The 23,429-nt window shown below is 43.0% G+C and overlaps 1 protein-coding gene and 1 pseudogene across 17 annotated transcripts in view; one reads left to right on the plus strand and one right to left on the minus strand.

Annotated features, from left to right (window-relative positions):
• LOC102161511 (chloride intracellular channel protein 5 pseudogene) overlaps positions 1 to 3,871 on the minus strand; it is a 62,873-nt pseudogene extending 59,002 nt beyond the window's left edge. For 8 of the 10 annotated variants that reach the window (XR_014810228.1, XR_014810230.1, XR_014810227.1 and 5 more), the window contains exon 1: positions 3,657 to 3,871. The product of XR_014810228.1 is annotated as a chloride intracellular channel protein 5 pseudogene, transcript variant X6 (transcript). Of the gene's footprint in view, positions 1 to 3,003; positions 3,165 to 3,656 lie in introns of all 10 variants that reach the window. The other 2 variants (XR_014810233.1, XR_014810225.1) reach the window with 1 other exon arrangement.
• Positions 3,772 to 20,954, plus strand: ENPP4 (ectonucleotide pyrophosphatase/phosphodiesterase 4). Of its 7 annotated transcripts, none has more exons than XM_084968284.1 (6): positions 4,274 to 4,622; positions 5,168 to 5,221; positions 5,327 to 5,446; positions 13,695 to 14,553; positions 15,875 to 16,045; positions 16,381 to 20,954. In XM_084968284.1, exons 4-6 carry the CDS (start codon positions 13,728 to 13,730, stop codon positions 16,743 to 16,745), a joined length of 1,362 nt encoding a protein of 453 aa, XP_084824410.1. In that variant the 5' UTR covers positions 4,274 to 4,622; positions 5,168 to 5,221; positions 5,327 to 5,446; positions 13,695 to 13,727; the 3' UTR covers positions 16,746 to 20,954. The 7 variants fall into 7 exon arrangements, with proteins under 7 accessions (XP_084824409.1, XP_001924975.5, XP_005656287.3 ...); XM_084968286.1 differs by lacking the exons at positions 4,274 to 4,622; positions 5,168 to 5,221; positions 5,327 to 5,446 and adding exons at positions 11,100 to 11,398; positions 11,721 to 11,841; positions 13,395 to 13,539; XM_084968283.1 differs by lacking the exons at positions 4,274 to 4,622; positions 5,168 to 5,221 and adding an exon at positions 3,772 to 3,999.
• The last annotated feature ends 2,475 nt before the right edge of the window (positions 20,955 to 23,429 follow it).

Below are 23,429 nucleotides of genomic sequence, written 5' to 3' on the forward strand. Positions count from 1 at the left end.
CAGAAGAAGGGGAAATGAATTCTGGGCTGTAACAAAGTAATATCCTCTCCTCCACCTGCCTTCCTGGATTAGAGGCACCTTGAGGACAGGGGCTGAATCTTACTTATTTCTGTATCTTTTGCAGAATTTAGCACATTGCCTTCCACATTGGAAGGCCTCAGAAGAATTCATAGTTTCTTGTACAACTTTACTAAATACTTCAAAAAATTCTCATAGAGTGAAGAATGCCTAACACTAAATGGTTCATGACAGATAATACAGAATCACTTTGAACAGGAGTATTTTTTTTTTTTTTTTGGTGTTTTTAGGGTTACACCTGAGGCATATGGAAGTTTCCAGGCTAGGGATCGAATCTGAGCTGTAGCTGCTGGCCTATTTCACAGCCACAGCAATGCCAGATCCAAGCCATGTATGGGACTTACACCACAGGTCACAGCAATGCCAGATCTTTAACCCCCTGAGTGAGGTCAGGGATTGAACCTACATCCTCATGGATACTAGTCAGATTCGTTTCTGATGAGCCACGATGGGAACTCCCTTAACAGGAGTATTTTAAATAGTTTACAGTCTTACTTGACTGAGATGATTCAAATGTAATCTTGCTGAAAATAGAGTGGGTGCAGAGTTTCCATTAACTTAGCTTTCAAAATAACCAAAGTACTATGAGTCCTAAGGTCCTTCTCCCACTTTATATTAGAGATAAAACCTAGATTGTGTTTTCTTTATATTAACATCTGATATATATTAAAAATGTGAAACTTACAATACCTTCTCAGTGATTTGAAACGATTCACTAGTTTCGGTTTTGTTTTCAAATCAGAGTGAGGAGTGGACAGGAATTGTTTTCCTTGGGGCAAGCTGTGGCTTTTCTTCTGAAACTTTTTTCCCTATAACTTCTAACTTTCTACCCATTCCTGCCAGCATTGAATGACATATCACAAGTAGGAGTTTAAAAGAGAAATAAATGCATTTAGAACTATGTCTTGGATTTTGAAAAAAGAATAAAACATTTTAAATATTTGACACTAATGAATACATTTTAAATCTTTCTTTTGTGTGTGTGGGTGTGTATTTTTGTCTTTTTAGGGCTGAACCTGTGGCATATGGAAATTCCCAGGCTGGGGGTCGAATTGGAGCTGTAGCTGCCAGCGTACACCACAGCCACAGCAATGCAGAATCCAAGCCGCATCTGCGACCCACACCAGAGCTCATGGCAATGCCAGATTCTTAACTCACTTCAGGAGGCCAGGGATCGAACCCTCGTCCTCATGGATGCAAACTGGGTTCGCTAACTGCTGAGCCATGACAGGAACTCCTAGATTTTAAATCTAGTGGGGGTAAAAAGATACCACCTCTAATCTGCTGCTTACAAACCTGACATTGGCCATGGAAGCAAAAACTCTAGTTGTAATTAGGCTGTGTGAATTTAGGCAAGTCAGTTTTCTCTGGGGCACAGCACTCAATTGTAAAGGATGAGTTTAGACTATAGTTCCTAGTTCATTTCAATCTCCAGCACAAAAATGGGTTTAAACTTCGTCCATATTTCTTAAGATTTACATAAAATTTCTTTTTCAAAAGCTGAGCAGAAGAACATTATAAATGAACGTTGTCATTTTGCCTACCTAAATCAAACACTATGTCAAAAAATCACATTGGAAATGGAGAATTTGGTAATGTTATGTCTTCTTTTATAATCATAAAATGCCTCCAATGACCCTAGAGCAGACTCTCTGGTGGTCTCCCCAGCACCCACTCCACCTCACTCCCAAAGACAGAAGAAGTTCAGTTTGGGAAAGAGAACTCAGCTCAAAGGGCAGACTGAACGGTCTGCTTTTTTCATATTCCTTGCTGGCTTAGATTTGGGCATTTGACACATTTCTAGTCAAAGCAACTGAAAGAGATGGTTGCTGGAGCAAAACAAAACAAAAAACCTAGAAGTCACTTCTATTGCCCAGAGGAAGTGAAAAATGAATCATATGATCCCCGATGCTACTGTTACCTTTATTGCTAGATGAACCAGAGGCTAATTCTGTTCATAGCTGTGTGAGGAGTTTGAAATAAGCCCATCTGAAGTAGGTTTCTCTTTAGGGCCGCAGCCGCAGCATATGAAAATTCCCAAGCTAGGGGTCCAGTTGGAGCTGCAGCTGCTGGCCTACATCACAGCAACAGCAACACCAGATCCGAGCCGCGTCTGCGACCTACACCACAGCTCACGGCAGTGGGGCAGCGCCGGATCCTTAACCCACTGAGCAAGGCAGGTATTGAACCCACATCCTCATGGATCCTCATTGGGTTTGTTACCCCTGTACCACAAAGGGATCTCCCTGAAGTAGCTTTTCTTTTGTGGTTGAAATGGTAAATATTTGGAGGATAACAGATGCTTGAGACCAAAAAAAATGTTATGAATCATTTTGTCCCTCTATTTTTGAGCGTGTTATCTTACAGAGGGGACCAGAGGGCATAGGACCCCCTGATCTGACCCAGCCACATGGGCAGTGGCAGTGGCAACGAAGGGGGGGGTCCTTCTCTCCTGATACCCATGCAGCTACGTCTTAATCACAATCTGATCTGTATGGCACACAGTCATAAACTCAGTGAATGAATAATCACATGCCCCCAAAGCCACAAAACTTAAATTCAGCTAAGTTGGACGTCATGTAAATTCCCCAGAGCTCAGCCTTCCCCTGACCATTGTTCAGGTTGGGGAACACTTTTCTGGCCATAACAGTAACTTCACTAACACTTAGCGTGTGCGCTGAGTGCTTTACTGGCTTGGTCTCAAGAGTGGCAAATCTCTTGATCTGACAATAAGAGGTTGAAGAGGGCCTGTTTTGCAGATGAGAACACCGGGGCTCAAATAGGTGGAGACTCTGGCCCCACATTTCTCCACTACTGAGTGGGTATTTAAGCTCAGGTGTCTGGCAGATTGTAGGGACTGGCCAGCATGGGCTCGGCCATTCCTCTAGCTCTGACAGTCCAGGGATCTAAGCTGCCCCAACTCACCAGCACACAGGCCAGCCGTGAGGTTTGAAACTTGAATTAACTTCTGAAGGTACAAACTAATAATCCACAGAGTACATCCAGCCCGCAATGGTCTCTGCAGCTGCTTCCAGACTCTGGGGTCTTGGTAAAGGCTATGCACTAAAGCTCAGCCCCAGGAGCATCTATCAAAAAAAAAAAAAAAAAAAAAAAATGCCCGTTTCTCAGCTGGTAATCACCACTAGTTCCCTATGGCAAAGACGATGTTTCTGTGTTTCTCGCAACTTTACTCATAAACTGTCTAGTACTCAATTTGCCTGCGCAGGTGCTGACTTCTCCAGCAAGACATCTACTCCTTTGGTAGAACCACACTGCATTTATTTATCCCAACTCACTGGAACTGGTTAAAGTTGCTCTAGACTTGTGCTGGGCTCCAGAGCCACCCAAGTCGTTTTTCCTGCAAACAACTAAGCCGCCGGGTGCATAGTAATTAGGGAGTGGCAGTAAGCCCTGGGTTGGCAATAGCCAGGGGCCCTTTCCGGGCCTCGCAGTGTTTCAGGTCCCCTGAAGGGCACTTAGTCCTGGAACGCTAGCAAAGGGGCGTGGCCGGAGAGGAGAACGAACCTTCCACCTAGACCCCATTCTATCCCAACCAGGCCGCTGTCCCCAAGTGTTACCTGAATCCAACCAATCGGAAAGGGAGTTACATCTACTGAAGCCGCGGCGTCCAATCCGAGGACATGTCTCAGATCCTGTCGCCCTCCAGGTCCCCGCCAGCTGGAAGCCTGTTCCGCAGTCGCGCGCGCGGGACAGCCGCGCACCCTCCCAGCGCCCCAAGCAGCGCTGATCTCGGGGTGGTAGAGCCTGTTAATCGCAGGGGGCGCCCACTATTGCGCAGGCGCCTCCGGAAGAGCTCGGCCTGGCTCCCCAGCGTTCAGATCTCGGTCGCTTCCAATACGCACCGGCGCCGGGTTCCGCGCGCGCGGGGTTCCGCGAGCTGCAGGGACGTGGCGGCAGCAGGTGAGTGTGAGCCCCGCGCGCCCGGCATTCGGGAGCGAAATGCCATCCCTGCCCCACGTCTGCCGGGGGCTTTGAAAATAGAGATGGTGAGACCCCTTCCCCCATCACACACATCCCCCGGGTGGGGGGACGTCCGCGAGTGACCCAAAGTGGCCCCGGTACCTGCGGGGGCGCGAGGGGTGGGGGGCGAGGTGGGAAAAGAGGTGAGGAAACTGTGCAGGTGGGCGTGGACTGGGCAGGCGGTGAGCTGAGGGGTGGGGAGAGGGGAGGCGGCGGGACCGCCCTGAAGGTTCAGCGGGCAGGCGGAGCGGGCGTCAGATTTGACATGAACGCGTTTAAAGGTTCCGATCGACCTGCAGCTGCCTCAGTATTCGGTTAGAGTTAATGGTGATGACATAGAGTTAATGGTAATGACAATTTAAAAACGAATTTCCTAGCAAATCGAACAAGAAAGATAACACTGAAGTGCTTTTTATCGGCCGGATACTGGGCGAAGCATTCTAGGAGCAATGCTTTCCTTGTCTGGGCACAGCAGGCTTGTGAGACCGTAGCGTCCCATTATACAGATGAGGAAGTTCCTGCTCGAGACATGAAGTACAGCGAGTGACCACGAGCAGATGCAGGTTTATACCAGCCCTGACTCCACCAGGGTTTGGGTTGCGGGGGAGGGTCGTTTGTTTGTTGTGTTTTTTCCTTAACCACCAGGCCACTTGGTGGACCTAAGCCTGAAACCTTGCCAATATTAATGGAAATCAACTGCTCCTTTAATGTTTGGGTTTTCTTTTCTTTCTTCCTTCTTTTTTTTTTTTTTTTCCCCCAGAGGTTGCTCCAAGCTCTTTTAAGAGAATTAAACGAATTTAAAAGCGAGGAGGAGATATTTTATAAATGAAATATATAAAATGTAAAATATCTCCTCCTCGCTTTTAAATTGGCTACAAAATGTCATTTGGGAGACATTTTGATTTTAAAAAAAATGCAAGGAGTACACGAGGGCTATATTTTATGATGTAGAAAGTAAGATTTAAAAAAAGAAGAAAAAAAAGAAAGTAGGATTAAGTGTAGCTGTTTTGAAGATGCTAGAAAAGTTTGTGTTGGAAAACTGAAGAAGGGTTGAAAATACTAGAATTTTTAAGCCAGTCTTTTAGAACTAATTTTAGTTTTTCTTTAGAATATCAAGAAAATAACTGGTAATAATCTAGAGAAAGCCACCTAAGTTACCTATGTGAGTAGACAATGCATGCTATTTTATTTTTATTTTAAAGCTATATATGAGTTTCATTACAAATAGCATTTGTGAAATGTTTCGAATAAGGCTTTTGTCTTACAGAGCAGATGACATGCTAATGGCGGCAAACATCTTTCACCATATCCTGTAACTGTCATACACTCCCAACTTGAGACGGGCAGATAAGGCCACAGAGAATTGCTTGAGATGCAGTCTCTGCAAGTAAGAAAGTCATCTCAGAGGAGGTCGAGTTTGTTTTGTCCCCTGAGTTGATGAAAACTACATACAGTTGCCATTGCTGTTGGGATTATTTGGGTGTTGTCCAGATGACTCTGCTTTTTTTCCTTTCCTTTGATTTTTTTTTTTTTTTTTTTTTTGGTTTGAAAAATTACAGAATATCTCTCTATGCTTTGTAGTGCAGCAGGATGATTAGTGATTTTTATTCCTTGAAAATACTTGAGAACTTCTCATACTTTAACACTCCCTGCTGGAAGGAAACAACACAAGAGATCTAGATACAGGCACCACTAATGAAAGATAATCTGGCAGGAAAGGTTGGGTTCATCATATGAAGATTAATACTAAACTTGTTAACTGGATCAAACTAGACTTGCAGACGTGTTAAGGACCTGAAATTAGTAAGATTACAGACAGGAGTTCCCGTGTGGCTCAGTGATTAACAAATCCGACTAGGAACCATGGGGTTGTGGGTTCGATCCCTGCCCTCACTCAGTGGGTTAAGGATCTGAGCTGTGGTGTGGGTCGCAGATGCGGCTCGGATCCCACATTGCTGTGGCTCTGGCCTAAGCCAGCAGCTACAGCTCCTATTAGACCCCTAGCCTGGGAACCTCCATATGCCATGGGCGCGGCCCTAAAAAGACAAAAAAAAAAAAAAAAGATTACAGTGTTTGGCTGATCACAGGACTTCAGCGTCATCATGTGTAAAAAGAAGAAGTTAGAGAGTTCCCACTGTGGCACTATGGGTTAAAGATCTGGCGTAGGTCACAGCTGCAGCTCAGATTGGATCCCTGGCCCGGAACCTTCCATGTGCCACAAGTGCAGCTGAAAAAGAAAAAAAAAAAAAGAAGAGGTTAGACCAAATTAGTTCTAATTAGTTTATAGTTTCACAATATCATTCTGCCTGTCATTGTAGGGACTTTTTTTTTTTTTTTTTTTTTTTTTTTAAACATACAGCTTTGTAGCTAAGATGGAGAAAAGGAAATTCAGTTCGAAGGCCTGTTGTTTAACGCTATGCATCCTCATTTTACAAATGCAGATGTACTGAAGCTGGGAGAAGTTAGATCTGCCTGCAGTCACTCAGCTATGAACTGTGAGCTCCAATTTTGGGACCCTTCTGATTTCAGAGTCTATAATCTTTCCACTTTGTGCTTCTAAGCCTGAAAACAAGGATCCTAGCTGTGGGCTAAGGGATTAATGAATCTTAGGATAAACAACACATACATATTGAACATAATTAGGATTGAACGCACTTGAAATTTGGAGGAGAAAGATTTTGACTTGTATGAATTTTGTAAAAGAGGGGCAGACACAGGTTTTTTTGTTGTTGTTTTGCACATGGGAAGTGGAGTAAAACATTTTCACATTGAAATACCCAACTTTGTATTGTAGAGTACACATTTCATATAATTTTTGAGCTAAGATGATATTTTCTGTTATTTTCATCACTGGTACTTTTGGTACTGTATCTAGGAAGTCTTGGTTTAACTCAAGGTCATGAAGAATTATTCCTATATTTTCTTCCAAGAGCTTTATAGTATCAGCTCTTAATTTTGGTCTGTGATCCATTTTGAGTTAATTTCTGTGGATGGTATGAGATAAGGGTTCCAAACACATTCTTTTGCATGTGGATGTCCAGTTGTCCCAGTATCAGTTGTTGAATTGTTTCAGCACCCCTCTGCTCTTTGAGGCAACTGTGTTGGAAAAGCTCTAGACATACTGTGAGATTCAATTTGTAGTGATGCCTCAAAGAGCTTAGTTTTTTTTGTTTTTTGTTTGTTTGTTTGTTTGTTTCCTTTTAGGGCGTCAAGGGTAGCATATGGAGGCTCCCAGGCTAGGGGTTGAATTGGAGCTGCAGCTGCCAGCCTACGCCACAGTCACAGTAACACTGGATCCAAGCCACATCTGTGACCTACACCACAGCTCGCAGCAACACAGGATCCTTAACCCACCGAAGGAGACCAGAGATCGTACCCGGAATCCTCATGGATACTAGTCAGATTCTTTTTTCTTTTTTTTTTTTTTCTGGATTTATTTATTTTTTCTAATTTTTTTATTACTCAGTGAATTTTACCACATTTATGGTTGTACAATGATCATCACAACCCGATTTTATAGCGTTTCCATCCCAAACTCCCAGTGCATCTCCCAGCCTGTCTCCTTTGGAAACCATAAGTTTTTCAAAGTCTGTGAGTCAGTATCTGTTCTGCAAAGAAGTTCATTGTGTCCTTTTTTTAGGTTCCACATGCAAGTGATAGCATATGATGTTGGTGTCTCACTGCCTGATTAGTCGGATTCTTTTTTTTTTTTTTTTTTTTTTTTGCTTTTTTTAGGGCTGTACTTGCAGCATATGGAGGTTCCCAGGCTAGGGGTCAAATCAGAGCTACAGCTTCCGGCCCACACCACAGCCATAGCAACGCCAGATCTGAGCCACGTCTGCGACCTACAGCACAGCTCACAGCAACTCCATTTCCTTAACCCACTGGACGAGGCAAGGGATCAAACCTGCAACCTCATGGTTCCCAGTCAAATTCATTTCCGCTACGCCGTGACGAGAACTCCTGATTAGTCGGATTCTTAACCCACTGAGCCACAACAGGAATTCCCAGGGCTTAGGTTTAAGAACACTACTCTATGGGAGTTCCCGTCATGGCACAGTGGTTAACGAATCCGACTAGGAACCATGAGGTTGCGGGTTTGATCCCTGGCTTCGCTTGATGGGTTAAGGATCTGGCATTACCATGAGCTGTGGTGTAGGTCGCAGACACGGTTCGGATCTCATGTTGCTGTGGCCCTGGCGTAGGCCAGTAGCTACAGCTCCGATTAGACCCTAGCCTGGGAACCATATGCTGCAGGTGCAGCCCGAATAAAAGCAAAAAAAAAAAAAAAAAAGAAACAACACTATTTTATGGTGTACAGATCTCAAGCACAGCATTACGACAAGGTGTAGTGTGTTGTAGAAGAGAGTTCATTCAAGCTCCTCTTTGTTCTTCCAGGAGGACAGCCCGATGCCTTATTTTGATGATTTATGCCCCAATTTTGAGTATTTTCTATTTGAAAAGTACAAAGCTTTTGTTCCCTGTTAAAGAGTACATACGTAAATTTTGGTGTTAAGCATTTTATTTTATTTTATTTTTTATTTTTTTGTCTTTTTGCCATTTCTTGGGCTGCTCCCGCGGCATATGGAGGTTCCCAGGCTAGGGGTCTAATTGGAGCTGTAGTCACTGGCCTACACCAGAGCCACAGCAACTCAGAATCCAAACCGCGTCTGCGACCTACACCACAGCTCACAGCAACGCCAGATCCTTAACCCACTGAGCAAGGCCAGGGATCGAACCCGCAACCCCATGGTTCCTAGTTGGATTCGTTAACCACTGAGCCACGACGGGAACTCCTAAGCATTTTAGTTATATTAGATATCTATTGAATTTTTTTTTTAATGATCTCAAAGAGTATGTGGGCAAAGACTTCATGTGTCGGGAGCAACTTTAGGAGGTTTGGAAACACAAATTATTACTGAAGAGCTGTTGTAGGTCACCTGTAGGTCACGGGGATAAATGGTTACTGTCTTTGAATGCATCTCAGACGGACTATGACAGCAGCATGTGGTAAAAGTGGGTTAAGTTTGGCGGTGACTTCTGTCCCTGTTTCATACTAATTTGCTTGGGGCTTGAGCCTGGATGATGGAGGCACTTGAATGCCAGGCTGGAAGTTTTGTGTGGGCAGGGGAGCTCTGAATGCTGATTTTATTAGGGAACCGTCACAAATAGAGCTGTTCCTGGGCAAGGTCCATGGGCAGCAGCTGTCGGGTGAGTAAGGGGACGGGGATAAAGGCAGGAAGGTCCATCCGGACAGGAGGTGTTGAGGCCTTTAAGGAGCCGGGCTGTAGTGGAAAGAGACAAGAGTAGTAGCTGTTGAAACTGTAGGTTCTGGAGTTCCCGTCGTGGCTCAGTGGTTAACGAATCCGACTAGGAACCATGAGGTTGCAGGTTCGATCCCTGGCCTTGCTCGGTGGGTTAAGGATCCAGCATTGCTATTAGCTGTGGTGTAGGTTGCAGACTCGGCTTGGATCCCGCGTTGCCGTGAACTGTGGCGTAGGCTGGAGGCTACGGCTCTGATTCGACCCCCAGCCTGGGAACTTCATATGCCACGGGAGCGGCCCGAGAAATGGTAAAAAAGACAAAAACAAAAAAACCAAAAAAACTGTAGGTTCCTGACCCTTCCTCTCGACTGGCTCGACCAGAACTCCCTACGTCCAGAGTCTGGCTGCCATTTCACAGGCTTCCTCTGTGACTCTTCTATCTCTTCTGCTGACTAGATATGAAGGTGGAATGGACTAGGCTGGCAGCCACTGGTGTGATCAGAACACGCCTGCAGGAGAGAATGGAGAAGCTGTTTTAAGGGATCAGGGAACCAAGGGAAAGGAGAGGATTTGGAGATGGAGAGGGAATGCATTTGGTTGGATCCCCACCAGACTTGACTTGGCAGCAGCAAGTTTGTGCCATGGCCTTGATTGAATATGAAGACTGCTCAGGGAACAAGCCGGGGCAGTAAATAATTTTCAAAAAAGACTTCTAGGGAGTTCCTGTTGTGGCTTAGCAGGTTAAGAACCTGCCATAGTGTCTGTGAGGATGGCGGTTTGATTGCTGGCCTCACTCAGTGGGTTAAGGATCCAGCATGGCCACAAACTGTGGCAGAGGTTGCAGATGTGGCTGGGATCCAGCGCTTCTGTGGCTGTGGTGTAGGCTGGCAGCAGCAGCTCCAATCCGACCCTTACCCTGAGAACTTCCATAGGCCAAGAGTGTGGCCCTTCAAAAAAAGAGAGAGAAGGAGATTTCTAGGTATATGTCTTTAAGATACTCTACCACATTTGCTGTTTTCAGTCTGCTCTGCTGTTGGAAACAATTACTTAGGTTGGAAAAGTAGCTCCATATGCCATGGGAGCGGCCCAAGAAATGGCAAAAAGACAAAAAAAAAAAAAAAAAAAAAAAAAAAGGTAGCTGTATGCAGAGAGAAACCAGGGAATCTGCTCGGTTCCAGCCTTCCGTGCTCTACGCACCCATGTTCTAAGGTGGCCAGGACCCAGGACAGCTGCCTGTGTGCTATTGTTGCCTGATCGTAGCCAGTCCTGACTGTCCGAGGGAGAGGTTGAGTTGTGCACAAACACAAGGTCAGGGCCATCAAATACTGAAGGAGAAGCAGGGACTGCTCCTGGATTCGGGCCCCCTGAAGTTGCTGAGATGTGGCCCCGGCTGTGTCTGTGCAAAGGATGTCTCTCGTATGAGTTAGAATGGTTACTCTGTTCTCTCAAGAGGTGGTTCGATTGGGGACTCTACTTTCTTCGGTTTCTTGAATGCCCGCCGGCAGCAGATGATCCATGCACCACTCCCAGAAGGCAGCCCGCTTCAGGTTAATATGGTCGAGATTTCCCAAACCCCCAGAGCCTGTGTCTTTGGTCTGCAAAATGTTAAGGCCTCGGTTTTCAGAGGGTCCCAGCTTCCATCGGTTAAGTGTTTGAATGACTGCACACACATAGATTGCCTAAGTTTTTGTGGGTTTGTTTGAGGGTTTTTTTGTCTTTTTTTTTTTTTTGGTCTTTGTGTGTGTGTGTCTTTATTTTTTTTTTTTTTCTTTTTAGGGCTGCACCCACAACATCTGGAGGTTCCCAGGCTAGGGGTCCAATCAGAGCTGTTGCTGCCAGCCTACACCACAGTCACAGCAATGCCAGATCTGAGCCATGTCTGCGACCTACACCACAACTCACGGCAACGCCGGATCCTCTACCCCCTGAGCTAGGCCAGGGATCAAACCCGAAACCCTATGGTTCCCAGTTGGAGTGGTTTCCGCTGCGTCACGACGGAACTCCTAGATCGTCACGACGGAACTCCTAGATCGCCTAGGTTTTATGTTTGAAAGAGGAAAAGTCTGTGCCTGCAGGTAATTGCAGTCTAGATGGGAGAAAGTAGAATGCTCAGCAAATGACTCATGAACTTAACCACCTGAACCGTGTAACCATCTTAACCATGGTGCTAATTTTACTCGCCACTGCTCTGCCTGGGACCTCTGGGTGCCTGCACCCCAGCCATACCTTAGGTCTTCTACTCCGAATGATGAATTCACTCCCCTCACTCTGACCATGACCTTACTTCCTTGCAACTTTCACTGAGCATTACTTTTATTTACTTATTTTTCTTTTTTGAGAGTTACTTTTAAAACAGGTTTTGTTTGTTTTTGTTTGTTTGTGTTTTAATTTCATCAGAACCTCTAGCCTAAAAACCTCAGTCTCAGCTTCGCTGCAGCTCAAATTTCAGCCACTCTTGAGTCAGGATCTTCAGCTTTCCTTTGTCATCCTTCAGCATCTGGCAGAATCTCAAGCTCAGGTCAGATCAACTGCCTGGTTTGTTCGTGCCTGAGCCAGGGTCACTGAATGGCTAGAAAAAGCCAATCAGCAGTGTCCCCTCCCAAAATTCATGGCAGCCACTGTCAACATGGGCCACCAGTCCTGCTGTTTCCTTGTACTGGCTCCTGTTCTTCACGTTGGCCATTCCAGACATTCTGTGTTTCTCAAACCTCTGAATCTTTTACCAGCCTAACTCTGAAAATACTCAGCCCCGGCTGTTCCAGCACAGAGAATGCAACTCCCTGCTCCCTCAGCCCTCAGACCTGTGACCTTTCACCCTTCCTCCCCCTCTCCTGCTATAATGGAAGAGGAATCCTGCCCCCTAAGATGAATCACTCAACTGCATCACCTATCTCCGATTTTCTTAGGGAGCAAAGAAGATAGAGATTGAAAGCAGGGAAGTTCCTTTGGGGAAGCCTTTTTTTTTTTTTGGTAAGAGAAGAGAAAAGTCAAGGAGTTTCTGTCATGGCACAGTGGAAATGATTCTGACTAGGAACCATGAAGTTGCGGGTTCAATCCCTGGCCCCACTCAGTGGATTAAGGATCCGGTGTTGCCTTGAGCTGTGGTGTAGGTCACAGATGCGGCTCGGATCTGGCATTGCTGTGGCTGTGGCTGTGGCTATGGCCAGCAGCTCTGATTAGACCCCTAGCCTGGGAACCTCCATATGCTGCGGGGGTGGCCCTAAAAAGCAAAAAAAAAAAAAGAAAAGAAAAGAAAAGAAAAGTCAGGGCTAGCTCTGAGCCTGGAGTAGTAGGTAGAATAGTTACAGTGTCCCTAGGTGTCCTCAGGGGATTGGTTCCAGGAGCCCCTGCAGATACCAGAACCTGGGGATGCTCAGGTCCCTTCTATAAGAGGGTGTGGTGCAGTGAACAGTCAGCCCTCTGGATTTTCCGTCCGCAGTGGTTGCCTCAACTATATGTTTTTGACAGTAAAAAGGAAGTTTAAAAGGGATGTATGTGGTGGGAGTTTCCGCTGTGGCACAACAGGATCGGCACCATCTCTGTAGCACCAGGACGCAGGTTCAATCCCCAGCACAGTCAGAGATCCAGCATTGCTGCAACTGTGGTATAAGTGGCAACTGTGGCTCGGATCTGATTCCTGGCTGGGGAACTCCATATGCTGCAGCTTGGCCAGAAAAGATTTAAAAAAAAAAAAAAAAAAAGGATGTGATGAAATTCATTTCAACAACTGCTGGATTGCTTTGGAAGTTACTGTGGCCTCCAGGTCCCTGTGGGCTTTGTCTGTTTGTCAGCCTCATGTGAATATTGGGCAGGCATAGATTGAGGTGGGTCCCATGTCTCAAATAACATTTATTTCTTACGCTCCTTTTTTAATGCCAGTATTTTTCAACAGGAACTTGCGATGAGCCAGGATGGTAGAATTTTCACCCCTTATTTTTTGTGGATTAAAAGGAATTATAGGGTCCCAGTTATTAAAGTAGAAAAAATTTTGTGCAAAAGGGTTGTTTTGATTTCTTCATTTTTTTTCCTGTTAAGCCTTTAGAATAACTTTTTCTGGTGCACACAAACCAGGCAGCCAAACAGGAGTATTTATGAGGAGTGTAAGAATGGCCCACCTCCCCTTCAGAGCATGAAACATGGGGCAGGACGTATCACTGGACAAGTAAAGGCGTATTTTACTTCTTTTCCTACTTCAGCTTCATTCAGTTGCCTTTCAGTAAGTGACATTATTTAATTTCGAAGTTGTTGAAGGTAAAGCTGGTATGTAAAGAGTTGATAAATGTTTGTTTCCTTCTCCTGATGGCCCAACTTTTGAAACCGAATCCAAATCACAGAGCATCACTGCTTATGCCTTGTGTTTTTCTGTTTTAGGAACCCTGACTGCCCTCCTTCAGCACATTCATTATGAAATTATTGCGGGTACTTTTGTTTGCTGGGCTTCTAACTGGTTGCGGAGGGAACTCTTCCCATCCTTTGCCGCCCAGGTTACTGCTGGTGTCCTTCGATGGCTTCAGAGCTGACTACCTACAGAACTACGAATTTCCTCATCTCCAGAACTTTATCAAAGACGGCGTCTTGGTCAAGCAGGTTCAGAACGTTTTCATCACCAAAACATTTCCCAACCACTACAGCATCGTGACAGGCCTGTATGAAGAAAGCCACGGCATTGTGGCCAATTCCATGTATGATGTCATCGCAAAGAAACACTTCTCCGACACGAACGACAAAGATCCTTTTTGGTGGAATGAGGCAGTGCCTATCTGGGTGACCAATCAGCTTCAGGGCAACAGATCCAGCGCAGCTGCCATGTGGCCTGGCACAGACGTCCCCATTCACAACACCACGCCATCCTACTTCATGGATTACAGCCCCGCCGTGTCCTTTGGGGAGCGGCTGGGTAACCTCACCACGTGGCTGAGCAGTTCGAACCCACCGGTCACCTTTGCGACGCTCTATTGGGAAGAACCAGACGCAAGTGGCCACAAATACGGCCCCGCAGATAAAGACAACATGCGCAGGGTGTTGAAAGAAGTAGATGACCATGTCGGTGAGCTCGTTCACCAGCTCAAGGTGTTAGGACTGTGGGAAACTCTTAACGTGATCATTACAAGTGATCATGGGATGACCCAGTGCTCTAAGGACAGACTGATAAACTTGGATCACTGCATCGACCCGGCAGACTACACTCTTGTAGACTTGACCCCAGTGGCTGCCATACTTCCCAAGAAAAGTAGGTCAACTTTTGGCTAAGGAAGATTCGAGGGGGCCGTTGATGGAGGAGTGGGGTGGGCTGTAAAGGCGTGGAACTCAGGCTTTTTGTAGTTCATGACCTTGTACTCTTCTACTTTCTCAGAGGGGGATTATGTCTACGTTTTTAGGCCATTCGCCTAAGGTGTAGGTTCAAAGTGATGATTTCTTGGCTTTTTGATAGATTTAATTTTTATTTTTGTATTGAAGAATAGTTAACAGACAGTGTTTCAGATGTATAGCACAGTGATTGTGTTATAAATATTTATATATATTCTTTTTCTTTTTTTTTTGATCTTTTCAGGGCCACACCTGCGCAGCACATGGACGTTCCCAGGCAAGGGACTGAATTAGAGCTGCATCTGCCGCCTACGCCACAGCCATAGCAATGTGGGATTCTGAGCTGCATCTGCAACCTACACAGCACACAGCCACGCCAGATCCTTAACCAACTGAGCAGTGCCAGGAACCTCATGGATACTAATCGGGTTCTGTAACTGGTGAGCCAGGATAGGAACTCCCTATATTCTTTTTCAGATTATTTTTCCTTATAGGTTATTACAAGTTATTGAGTAGTTTTCTGTGCTATACAGTAAGTCCTTGTTGATATATTAATTGTTCACACTAATGGAAAAAGGATGTTTTTATCCTTAAAAAACATCTTACATGAGATGTACCTTTTTTTTTTTTTTTTTTTTTGTCTTTTTGCCTTTTCTAAGGCCGCTTCCCTCGGCATATGGAGGTTCCCAGGCTAGGGGTCGAATCAGAGCCGTAGCCTCCAGCCTACACCAGGGCCATAACAATGCAGGATCCGAGCCTCGTCTGCGACCTACACCACAGCTCACGGCAATGCCGGATCCTTAACCACTGAGCGAGGCCAGGGATGGAACCTGAAACTTCATGGTTCCTAGTCAGATTCGTTAACCACTGGGCCACGATGGGAACTCCGAGATGTACCTTTCATCTACTGATCTTAGAAATTAGTAGTAATATGTAATTTATGTGTCCATTTACTCAGGAAGCTAGTTGTGAAATTTGTTCCCTTTGTGAAAAAGGCCACCAGGGATGATCACAAAATGAAAAGAGAGATGTGTGAATGCTTGAAAAGGCGTGTGTGTGTGTGTGTGTGTGTGTGTGTGTGTGTGTGTGTTCCCAACACTGTTACCTAATTATTATTATTTTGTTTTTCAAATGATTTAATTGATAACAGTGTTCAGACTTACTTCCGGTTGTTCTAGTTCCAAATCTTTTCTCCTTATCAGTCCACCATGACTTTTTTCCTTTGCTGTTTCCTTTTCTTCTAGATAGAACAAAAGTTTATTACAAACTGAAAATCTGTGACCCTCACATGAAAGTTTATCTCAAAGAAGACATTCCTGCCAGGTTTCATTACCAACATAATGACCGAATTCAGCCTATTATTTTGGTTGCCGATGAAGGCTGGACAATTGTGCTAAATAAATCATCCCTCAAACGTAAGTAGTTCTTTAGAATTTTCCTTTTGAATCCTAGGCATAAATCAACATGTTCTGACATTGTCCTGTTAACAGGGTACTTTGATGTAGAGATGTTAACACAGGATAGTTTCATTTTCAGCTGGATGCTGCTCAGGTTTTCATCGGAGAGCAATTTTCTGGCCCCTGAGTGTGGCCCAACTAATCAGACTTTTAGTGGGTGGGAATTAAACTGGCGAGCACCTCGTTTGACACTAGAAGCGAGTTGTTATTTTGCAATAATACAAATAACATTATTTAATCTTTGCAATAGAAGGACAGACCTTCATCACTGACCTCGTCTTGTTCTTTTTCAGTAGGTGACCACGGTTATGATAACTCTTTGCCTAGTATGAATCCGTTTCTAGCTGCCCACGGGCCTGCATTTCACAAAGGCTACCAACACAGCACCATTAATACCGTGGATATTTACCCAATGATGTGCCACATCCTGGGATTAAAGCCACATCCCAATAACGGAACCTTTGGGCACACCAAGTGTTTGTTAGTCGACCAGTGGTGCATTAATCTCCCAGAAGCCATCGGGATTGTTATCGGGGCGCTCTTGGTTTTAACCACGCTAACCTGCCTCATCATAATCATGCAGAATAGACTCTCCCGGCCCCGGCCGTTTTCCCGACTTCAGCTGCAAGAAGATGATGACGATCCTTTAATTGGGTAACACGAGCTGGGGTTTATACACAGTGGCTTTGATTAGGACGCACCCAAGGAACTATGGTGTCACAACTAGGAAAAAGTACACTTTGAAAGTCGGAGAACTTAGACCACGCATGCTCAGCTCGTTTTGTTTTTCTTTGTGTTTTGTTTTGCTTTCTTAGCTAATACAAGAAACTCTGACCGTAGTGAAAATTGCTACTAAATCACTAGTTAAACACCACCTGTTTCTCTAACTGGAACCTTTTTTTAGGGAAAAATACTGCCTTTGCCTTTTCTTTTTTTTTTTTTTTTTTTTTCCGGCAAAGAAGATGTGACACATCTTTAGATGAAAAAGCACCAAAATTTAAGGGGTAGGCTTTTCGAATACATTTTTACATTTGTAAATTAAACAACAGAAATCTTTATAAAATCTGTGAATTTTGTGAATCAGGGAGGGAAAGTTTCCTGTATTTTTATATTTACTATTAATAGACTTTGTAACCCAAGTAAAAAACCCCCAGACGTAGGAAATTCTCTGTGATGGTTAATAAAATGGATCAACCAGGCAGAAAAGATCTAGCATATGAAGACGTTACTATAAGAAAAATTATTATAAAAAACAAGCAGAGACCATGTGACACAAAGCCTGGCCTTCGCCATTGCATTTTTGTTAAAACCCATACGCTGTTAAAGAAAGCCTCAAAAGCTGTGTCTTTGAAAGATTATTGCTAATAAGAAAATAGGGGAAAATAGAGACAAGTGCATTTCCTGCTTTGTGCTGAATGTCTTTGTGTCAGTTATTTAGGTGTGTGCGTGTGTGTGTGTGTGTGTGTGTGTGTGTGTGTGTTGCATGTATGGATGTGCAGACTTTGTGTGACTTATAGGAGGTGGTGAGAGGTGAGTGGCCTGTAGGCAGGCTCCCACCTTCCCATTGCACGCAGCTCTCAGGAAAGTTTATATTTACACTTCATATTTGTTTACTCTCTTCTAACTCAGAAGTGAAAATCATTTTTAAAAATTCCTTAATTTCTGTTACCATTTTTAACTCTCTCATGTTGTTTTGTGCAACCAAAGGTGTCTCAGTGCTGCAGAAGAATTAATTTATGGCCTGAATACATACCTGGTTTTGACTGGGTCAGAACGAGGAAGAGAGATGTTTCTATTTACCTTCGGGAATTTTTTGCCTCCCTTTATAGGCAATAGAGTAGCTAAATTTAAAATGGAATTGAGTCTCTTTTGACCTTTTACATTAATCATATGTTAAGTGGCTGGATAATTTCAGCATTCTGTTAACGTTTGGTACCCTCAGTGCTGCCTCTGCTTTTTTTCCTCCAATATTTTGTTCATGGAAATAACCACTCTGCTCATATGTACATTTTTAACATACTTGTTCTGAGCCAAGGATTTATTGTGAATTACTCTCATCTTAACTTGCTAAGTAGTACCTTCTAATAATCAAAATTAATATGAAGAAACTGAGTGGTGACCAAAGAGATTCTATCAGAAGAGAATTTGGGTTTAAAAGAAGCATTCTAGGGACCTCAGGCAAGCAATTCATATTTCCAGTGCGATCTTTAAAGTTTTGGCAAAATAGGAGTTCCCGTCTTGGCGCAGTGGTTAACGAATCCGACTAGGAACCATGGGGTTTCGGGTTCGGTCCCTGCCCTTGCTCGGTGGGTTAACGATCGGCATTGCCATGAGCTGTGGTGTAGGTTGCAGACGCGGCTCGGATCCCGCGTTGCTGTGGCTCTGGCATAGGCTGGCAGCTATAGCTCCGATTCGACCCCTAGCCTGGGAACCTCCATTTGCCTCAGGAGCGGCCCAAGAAATAGCAAAAAGACAAAAAAATAAATAAAGTTTTGGCAAAATAAAAGAAACTAGGTGGGAGTTCCCGTCATGGCTCAGTGGTTAAGGAATCTGACTAGGAACCATGAGGTTGTGGGTTAGATGCCTGGCCTCGCTCAGTTGGTTAAGGATCCGGCGTTGCCGTGAGCTGTGGTGTAGGTTACAGACTCGGCTCGGATCCCACGTTGCTGTGGCTCTGGCGTAGGCCCGTGGCTACAGCTCCGATTCAACCCCTAGCCTGGGAACCTCCATATGCCTTGGGAGCAGCCCAAGAAATGGCAAAAAGACAAAAAAAAAAAAAAAGAAAAAGAAAAAGAAAGAAACTAGGTGAGTATTTTGCAGATAATCTGAAAATAATCTACATAAATGCACAGTCCAGTTAAATGTTGATTGTCTGCAATGGTCAAGAACAGCGGTGCCAGTCGTCAAATAGGTAATTCATCCTGTGGTCACTGCTGACTTCCTGATCCTGGGGTTTAGTGCCTATTTGTACTTGGGGTTCTTGAGAAGCATTTCCACACCCTGCATGAATAGTCTGTGCATGCAGTCATAAGGAGAATGTATTAGAACAGCTTGGAGCTCCCTTTGTGGCTCAGCAGGTTAAGAACCCGGTATTGTCTCTGAGGATGTGTATTCAATCCCTGGCCTCACTCAGGGGGTTAAGGATCCAGCATTGCCACAAGCTGCGGTGTAGGTCAAGATGCAGCTTGAATCTGGCATTGCCATAGCTGTGGTATAGGCCAGCAGCTGCAGCTCCAATTTGACTCCTAGCCTGGGAACTTCCATATGCTACAAGTGGGGCCATAAAAAGAAAAAAAAAAACAGCCTAATAATAAATGATACCAATAGGACTAATTATGCTTTTAGACACATTTTATTTCTGTCTCCTCCTCACATAAAAGTTATCCTGAAGGTTAATATTGATCTAAACAAAATAATAGAAAATTTTCCTTCTACTTTAATTTCCATTTTAAAAAAAGAAGAAGAAAAGGAAAACAAGCAAACAGTCACATTTAAACCAATGAGCATTTTTTTGGAGTTCTGGTCGTGGCTCAGTGGTTAACAAGCTCGACTAGGATCCATGAGGATGCAGGTTCGATCCCTGGCCCTGCTCAGCTGGTTAAGGATCCGGCATTGCTGTGGCTGTGGTGTAAGCCGGCAGCTGCAGCTCCAATTCAACCCTTAGCCTGGGAACTTCCATGTGCCTCGGGTGTGGCCCTCAAAGAGAAAAAATAAAAAATAAAAATAAAGCAGTGAGCATTTTTTGAAATGTCTAAACTACTGGTTGAGTAGAAGCTTGATCCTTGCAGTAGAGTGAACTTTAGTGGTTGTATTGGCTTGATTGGCAGTTCTGAGTTTCAAAAATCTGTCCATCCATCCCATCCATCCTGTGAGTGGATCCTATGTAGGATGGGATAGGAAGGGCGGTCCTGTCAGTGTCTCAGCCCTTTGAACAAAAGACCTATTTGACTTGTTCATTCCACTCTCAAAACATTAACTTAAATAAATTGTAAATGTGTTATGTATATGTTGATGGGACGAGAGCAGTATTTATTGAATCAAAGAGACATTTATATATTATTATAGTGAACTTTATGTTAGTTCATTTTTATCTTTAAACAGTTATCACTCAAAGCCAGTGACTCCTCTAGTATACCAAGAAAACCTTTCAGTAAAGCCAGCCTTTTTCACTAAGGCTTTGGTGTGTATTTGTTAAGCAATCGACTAATATGCTGCTGTGCTTTCTGGGTGGTAGAAAGTGTTTGGCTCTGGGAAATATTTACCTGTTTATGACAGCAATACTCAAAAGTAATAGGAAAACCTTTTTATTAAGATTTTGTTAATTCGGTGAGTGAATTCAGAATAAGTACATTTACTTATAATGTAGGGACAGTTCTGCTGCTGTTATTAATGTGTAAGTTCTTCAGATAAACAGCAATAGAATAAAAATTATTTCAATGCTCTGTCCCATAGGTTTTGTGTTCTGTTCCATTAAGCTTGGTAGAAGAATTTAAAGATAAATTCTTGAAACATTAAAGGATTAAAAATGCCTTTGCATTGTTCTTGGGTATTTCCTTCTCTTGCCCATATCTGGTAAGTTTTAAAGCTGATTGCACTTAATTCCTTTATTTGGAGAGTTTTAATTCATTGTAAATATATAAATTTGCAAATGAAGGACAAAGATGAGATGGAACATGTATATTTATTGTCACTTCTTAAAATAGTGTGTAAATAAAATGATATGAGTGTGCTTTTAAGAAATTTGTATGTAGTGCCTTAAGTTAAAGTAAAATATATTTGACTGTATTGTTTGAATTCATAGTTATGACTTTGCTTATGATTTTTAAAATTTTGTGGAATAAAATATACCAAAACGTTTTGACCGTAATTATTAAATATACAATGTGATGTCATTGATGATTTTTTAACTTGTCACATTCTTGCAAAATATACATACTGTGATAGATGTTGACATGGCTTCGTAATACTGCAAAAATCCACATAGGCATTCATTACAATTTTTTTAAAACGGATTAAGTGTGTGACATTTACCAGATTTTTAAAGCAGTGTATAAATATACAGTCCAACATAAATACACCATTGGAAAGGAAGCAGAGATATATTTTGCAGTTTCTATGTCTATATGTTTCTGTGTGTATATATATATATATATTCGCAGAGCTATAATTTATTGGTTTATAGTAGAAAGGAAGATGTTTGAAAAAGCTGATTACAAAACACTAGCAGGATTACAGTATATAAACTTTGTTTTGTACACAGTGTAAGTATTTAATGTCTTTTTTAATAGAGTATATATTCAAAAAGTTTCCTTGAATAGAGCAGTGATTAATTCATTTCCTATTTTGACATTCATTGAACCCTGCTAGGAAATGTGGGAAAAGAAAAAAGGCCCTTGCTTTGGACAGGAGTTCTGTACCATTTCAAAAGTGGTAAAAACGTGTACCAACAAACTACATTTGTCTACTCATGGTTAAACTCTTATGCTGAGATCCTTAGATCCAGAACCATTTCCCAGGCCCCGTGCTTTCTGAAGTCAGGATGCCAGAGTTCCCTCTTTCCCCCTCCACCAGCACATACACAAACACACATACACACACTGCCCCTCACCTGTATATGAGGACTTCTCATGTATGTGAATTCTAATGTATGTGTGTGTGGGTAGTTGGTTGGTGTTGAAACTGCTAGGTCTTGTGATGCATGTCTCAGCCAAGATTACCTGTCAAAGGCAGGGTCTTACCCAAACAGCAAGGCAAACTGCCATGGGGGCCTTCTGCCTTCTACCATTCCACATATCTTCTGCCTCTTTGACTTCTGAAAGCTGATTTCCATGGTCAATAAACTGAATCTAGTGAGTTCATCCCCTGGCAGCTCCATAATGATGGTTTATAGATACACGTCTCCGATTCAAACATTCCTCCGGTGTTAAAGATCTGACTTACCCGTGACCCAATCAGCATTCTTCTCATGGCTAACTTTTTTTTTTTTTTTTTTTCTGCTTACAGCATGGGGACCAAGTTACACATACCTGTATACATACTTTTTCCTCCCATTGTTGTGTTGCGATGTATCTAGACATAGTTCTCAATGCTACACAGCAGGATCTCATTGTAAATCCATTCCAAGAGCAATAGTTTGTACAGCTACCATTTTTAACTCTACTGTCATAAACAGGGCTGGTGGGAAGGATAGATAGACATTAACCCCAAAACAATTCTAGACAACCCCACTCTACAAATACACTCTTTATACAAGGGTTCCTCTAGGTCAGGCCCAGTACTATTGATTCACACATGGTTTGAATTGTCCACTGAGGAAAGTGAACATGTTTATTACATAAAATTTCCATGAAAGCTTTTTTTTTAATAGTAAATGTACATGCAAGAGAGTTCTGTTTCCAGTAAAATGGTAGTGTATGTAATTCAAACCAACCCTCTTGCTGAGGACTGGAAAATCTGGACAAAATATAAAAGATCTGTGCTGAAGCATTGAGGAATTACCAAGAAGTGAAGAATCAAGAGGTCAAGATTCAGAAGAAAGAAGAAACCTCTAAAAGTGAGCCCCAAGGGCATCTCTGAATTCTGGAATTCAGCTGAGAGGCTGAAAAACTAACCTAATCGAAAGTGATGGGGGTGGGGGGGCAGTGGCAGGTGAGTGAAAAGAGAAAACACAGATGTAAAAAGACAGAAGCAACACACTTAAAAATCTTTGCGCCTACTTGATTTGGCACACAAAATTCAAAAATATAGATAAAATGGATGATTTCCTAGGAAAAATATTGAATAAAATTGCTTCCGATAGAGAAAAGAAATAAAAGTTTCAGGCCCAAAAGACAATAGTCTTTTTTAGTGGCTCTTTGTCACATTTAATTATCAGTGTTGTATCTGCTTCCTAAAACAAGTGTTTTAAGGAAAAACATGTGTTTTTGAGGTGAATGTAACAACATCAAACCTGATTTAACAAATAGCATCAAAAAAAGAAAACTAGGGTAAAAAAGAAAAAACTATAGACCAATTTCAAATGAGGGGAAAAAAGAAAACTCCAACTGCATCAGTAACTAAATGTAAATAGACTGAACATTCCAATTAAATGGAGAGCTTGTCAGATTGGGTGAAAAAGCAAGACCCAGCTATATGTCGTCAAAAAAGAGATATTTTAAATACAAAGGCAAATGCAAAGCAAAAGGATAGATCTACAGTGCAAAGCTGGAATACTTATATCAATATCAGATAAAATAGTCTTCAAGATAAGATAAGAATTTCCAGAGATAGGATTTCACAAAATAAAAGAATCAATATATATCAGGAATTCAGCAATTCTAAGTGTTCATACCTAAAAACAGCT

Source organism: Sus scrofa, chromosome 7 (assembly GCF_054392235.1).
Source record: "Sus scrofa isolate SSC_HxYL_T2T_F1_AM1 chromosome 7, Sscrofa_HxYL_maternal_Yorkshire_Landrace_v2.0, whole genome shotgun sequence".
In the NCBI taxonomy this organism is placed as follows: domain Eukaryota; kingdom Metazoa; phylum Chordata; class Mammalia; order Artiodactyla; family Suidae; genus Sus; species Sus scrofa.

What these genes read in the sequence shown, in the direction of transcription:
- ENPP4 (XM_084968283.1), top strand. Translation starts at nt 13,728, where the DNA reads ATGAAATTATTGCGGGTACTTTTGTTTGCTGGGCTTCTAACTGGTTGC. An exon ending in TGCCATACTTCCCAAGAAAA is followed by an intron (nt 14,554 to 15,874) that starts GTAGGTCAACTT and finishes CTTTTCTTCTAG; the next exon opens with ATAGAACAAAAGTTTATTAC. An exon ending in AAATAAATCATCCCTCAAAC is followed by an intron (nt 16,046 to 16,380) that starts GTAAGTAGTTCT and finishes GTTCTTTTTCAG; the next exon opens with TAGGTGACCACGGTTATGAT.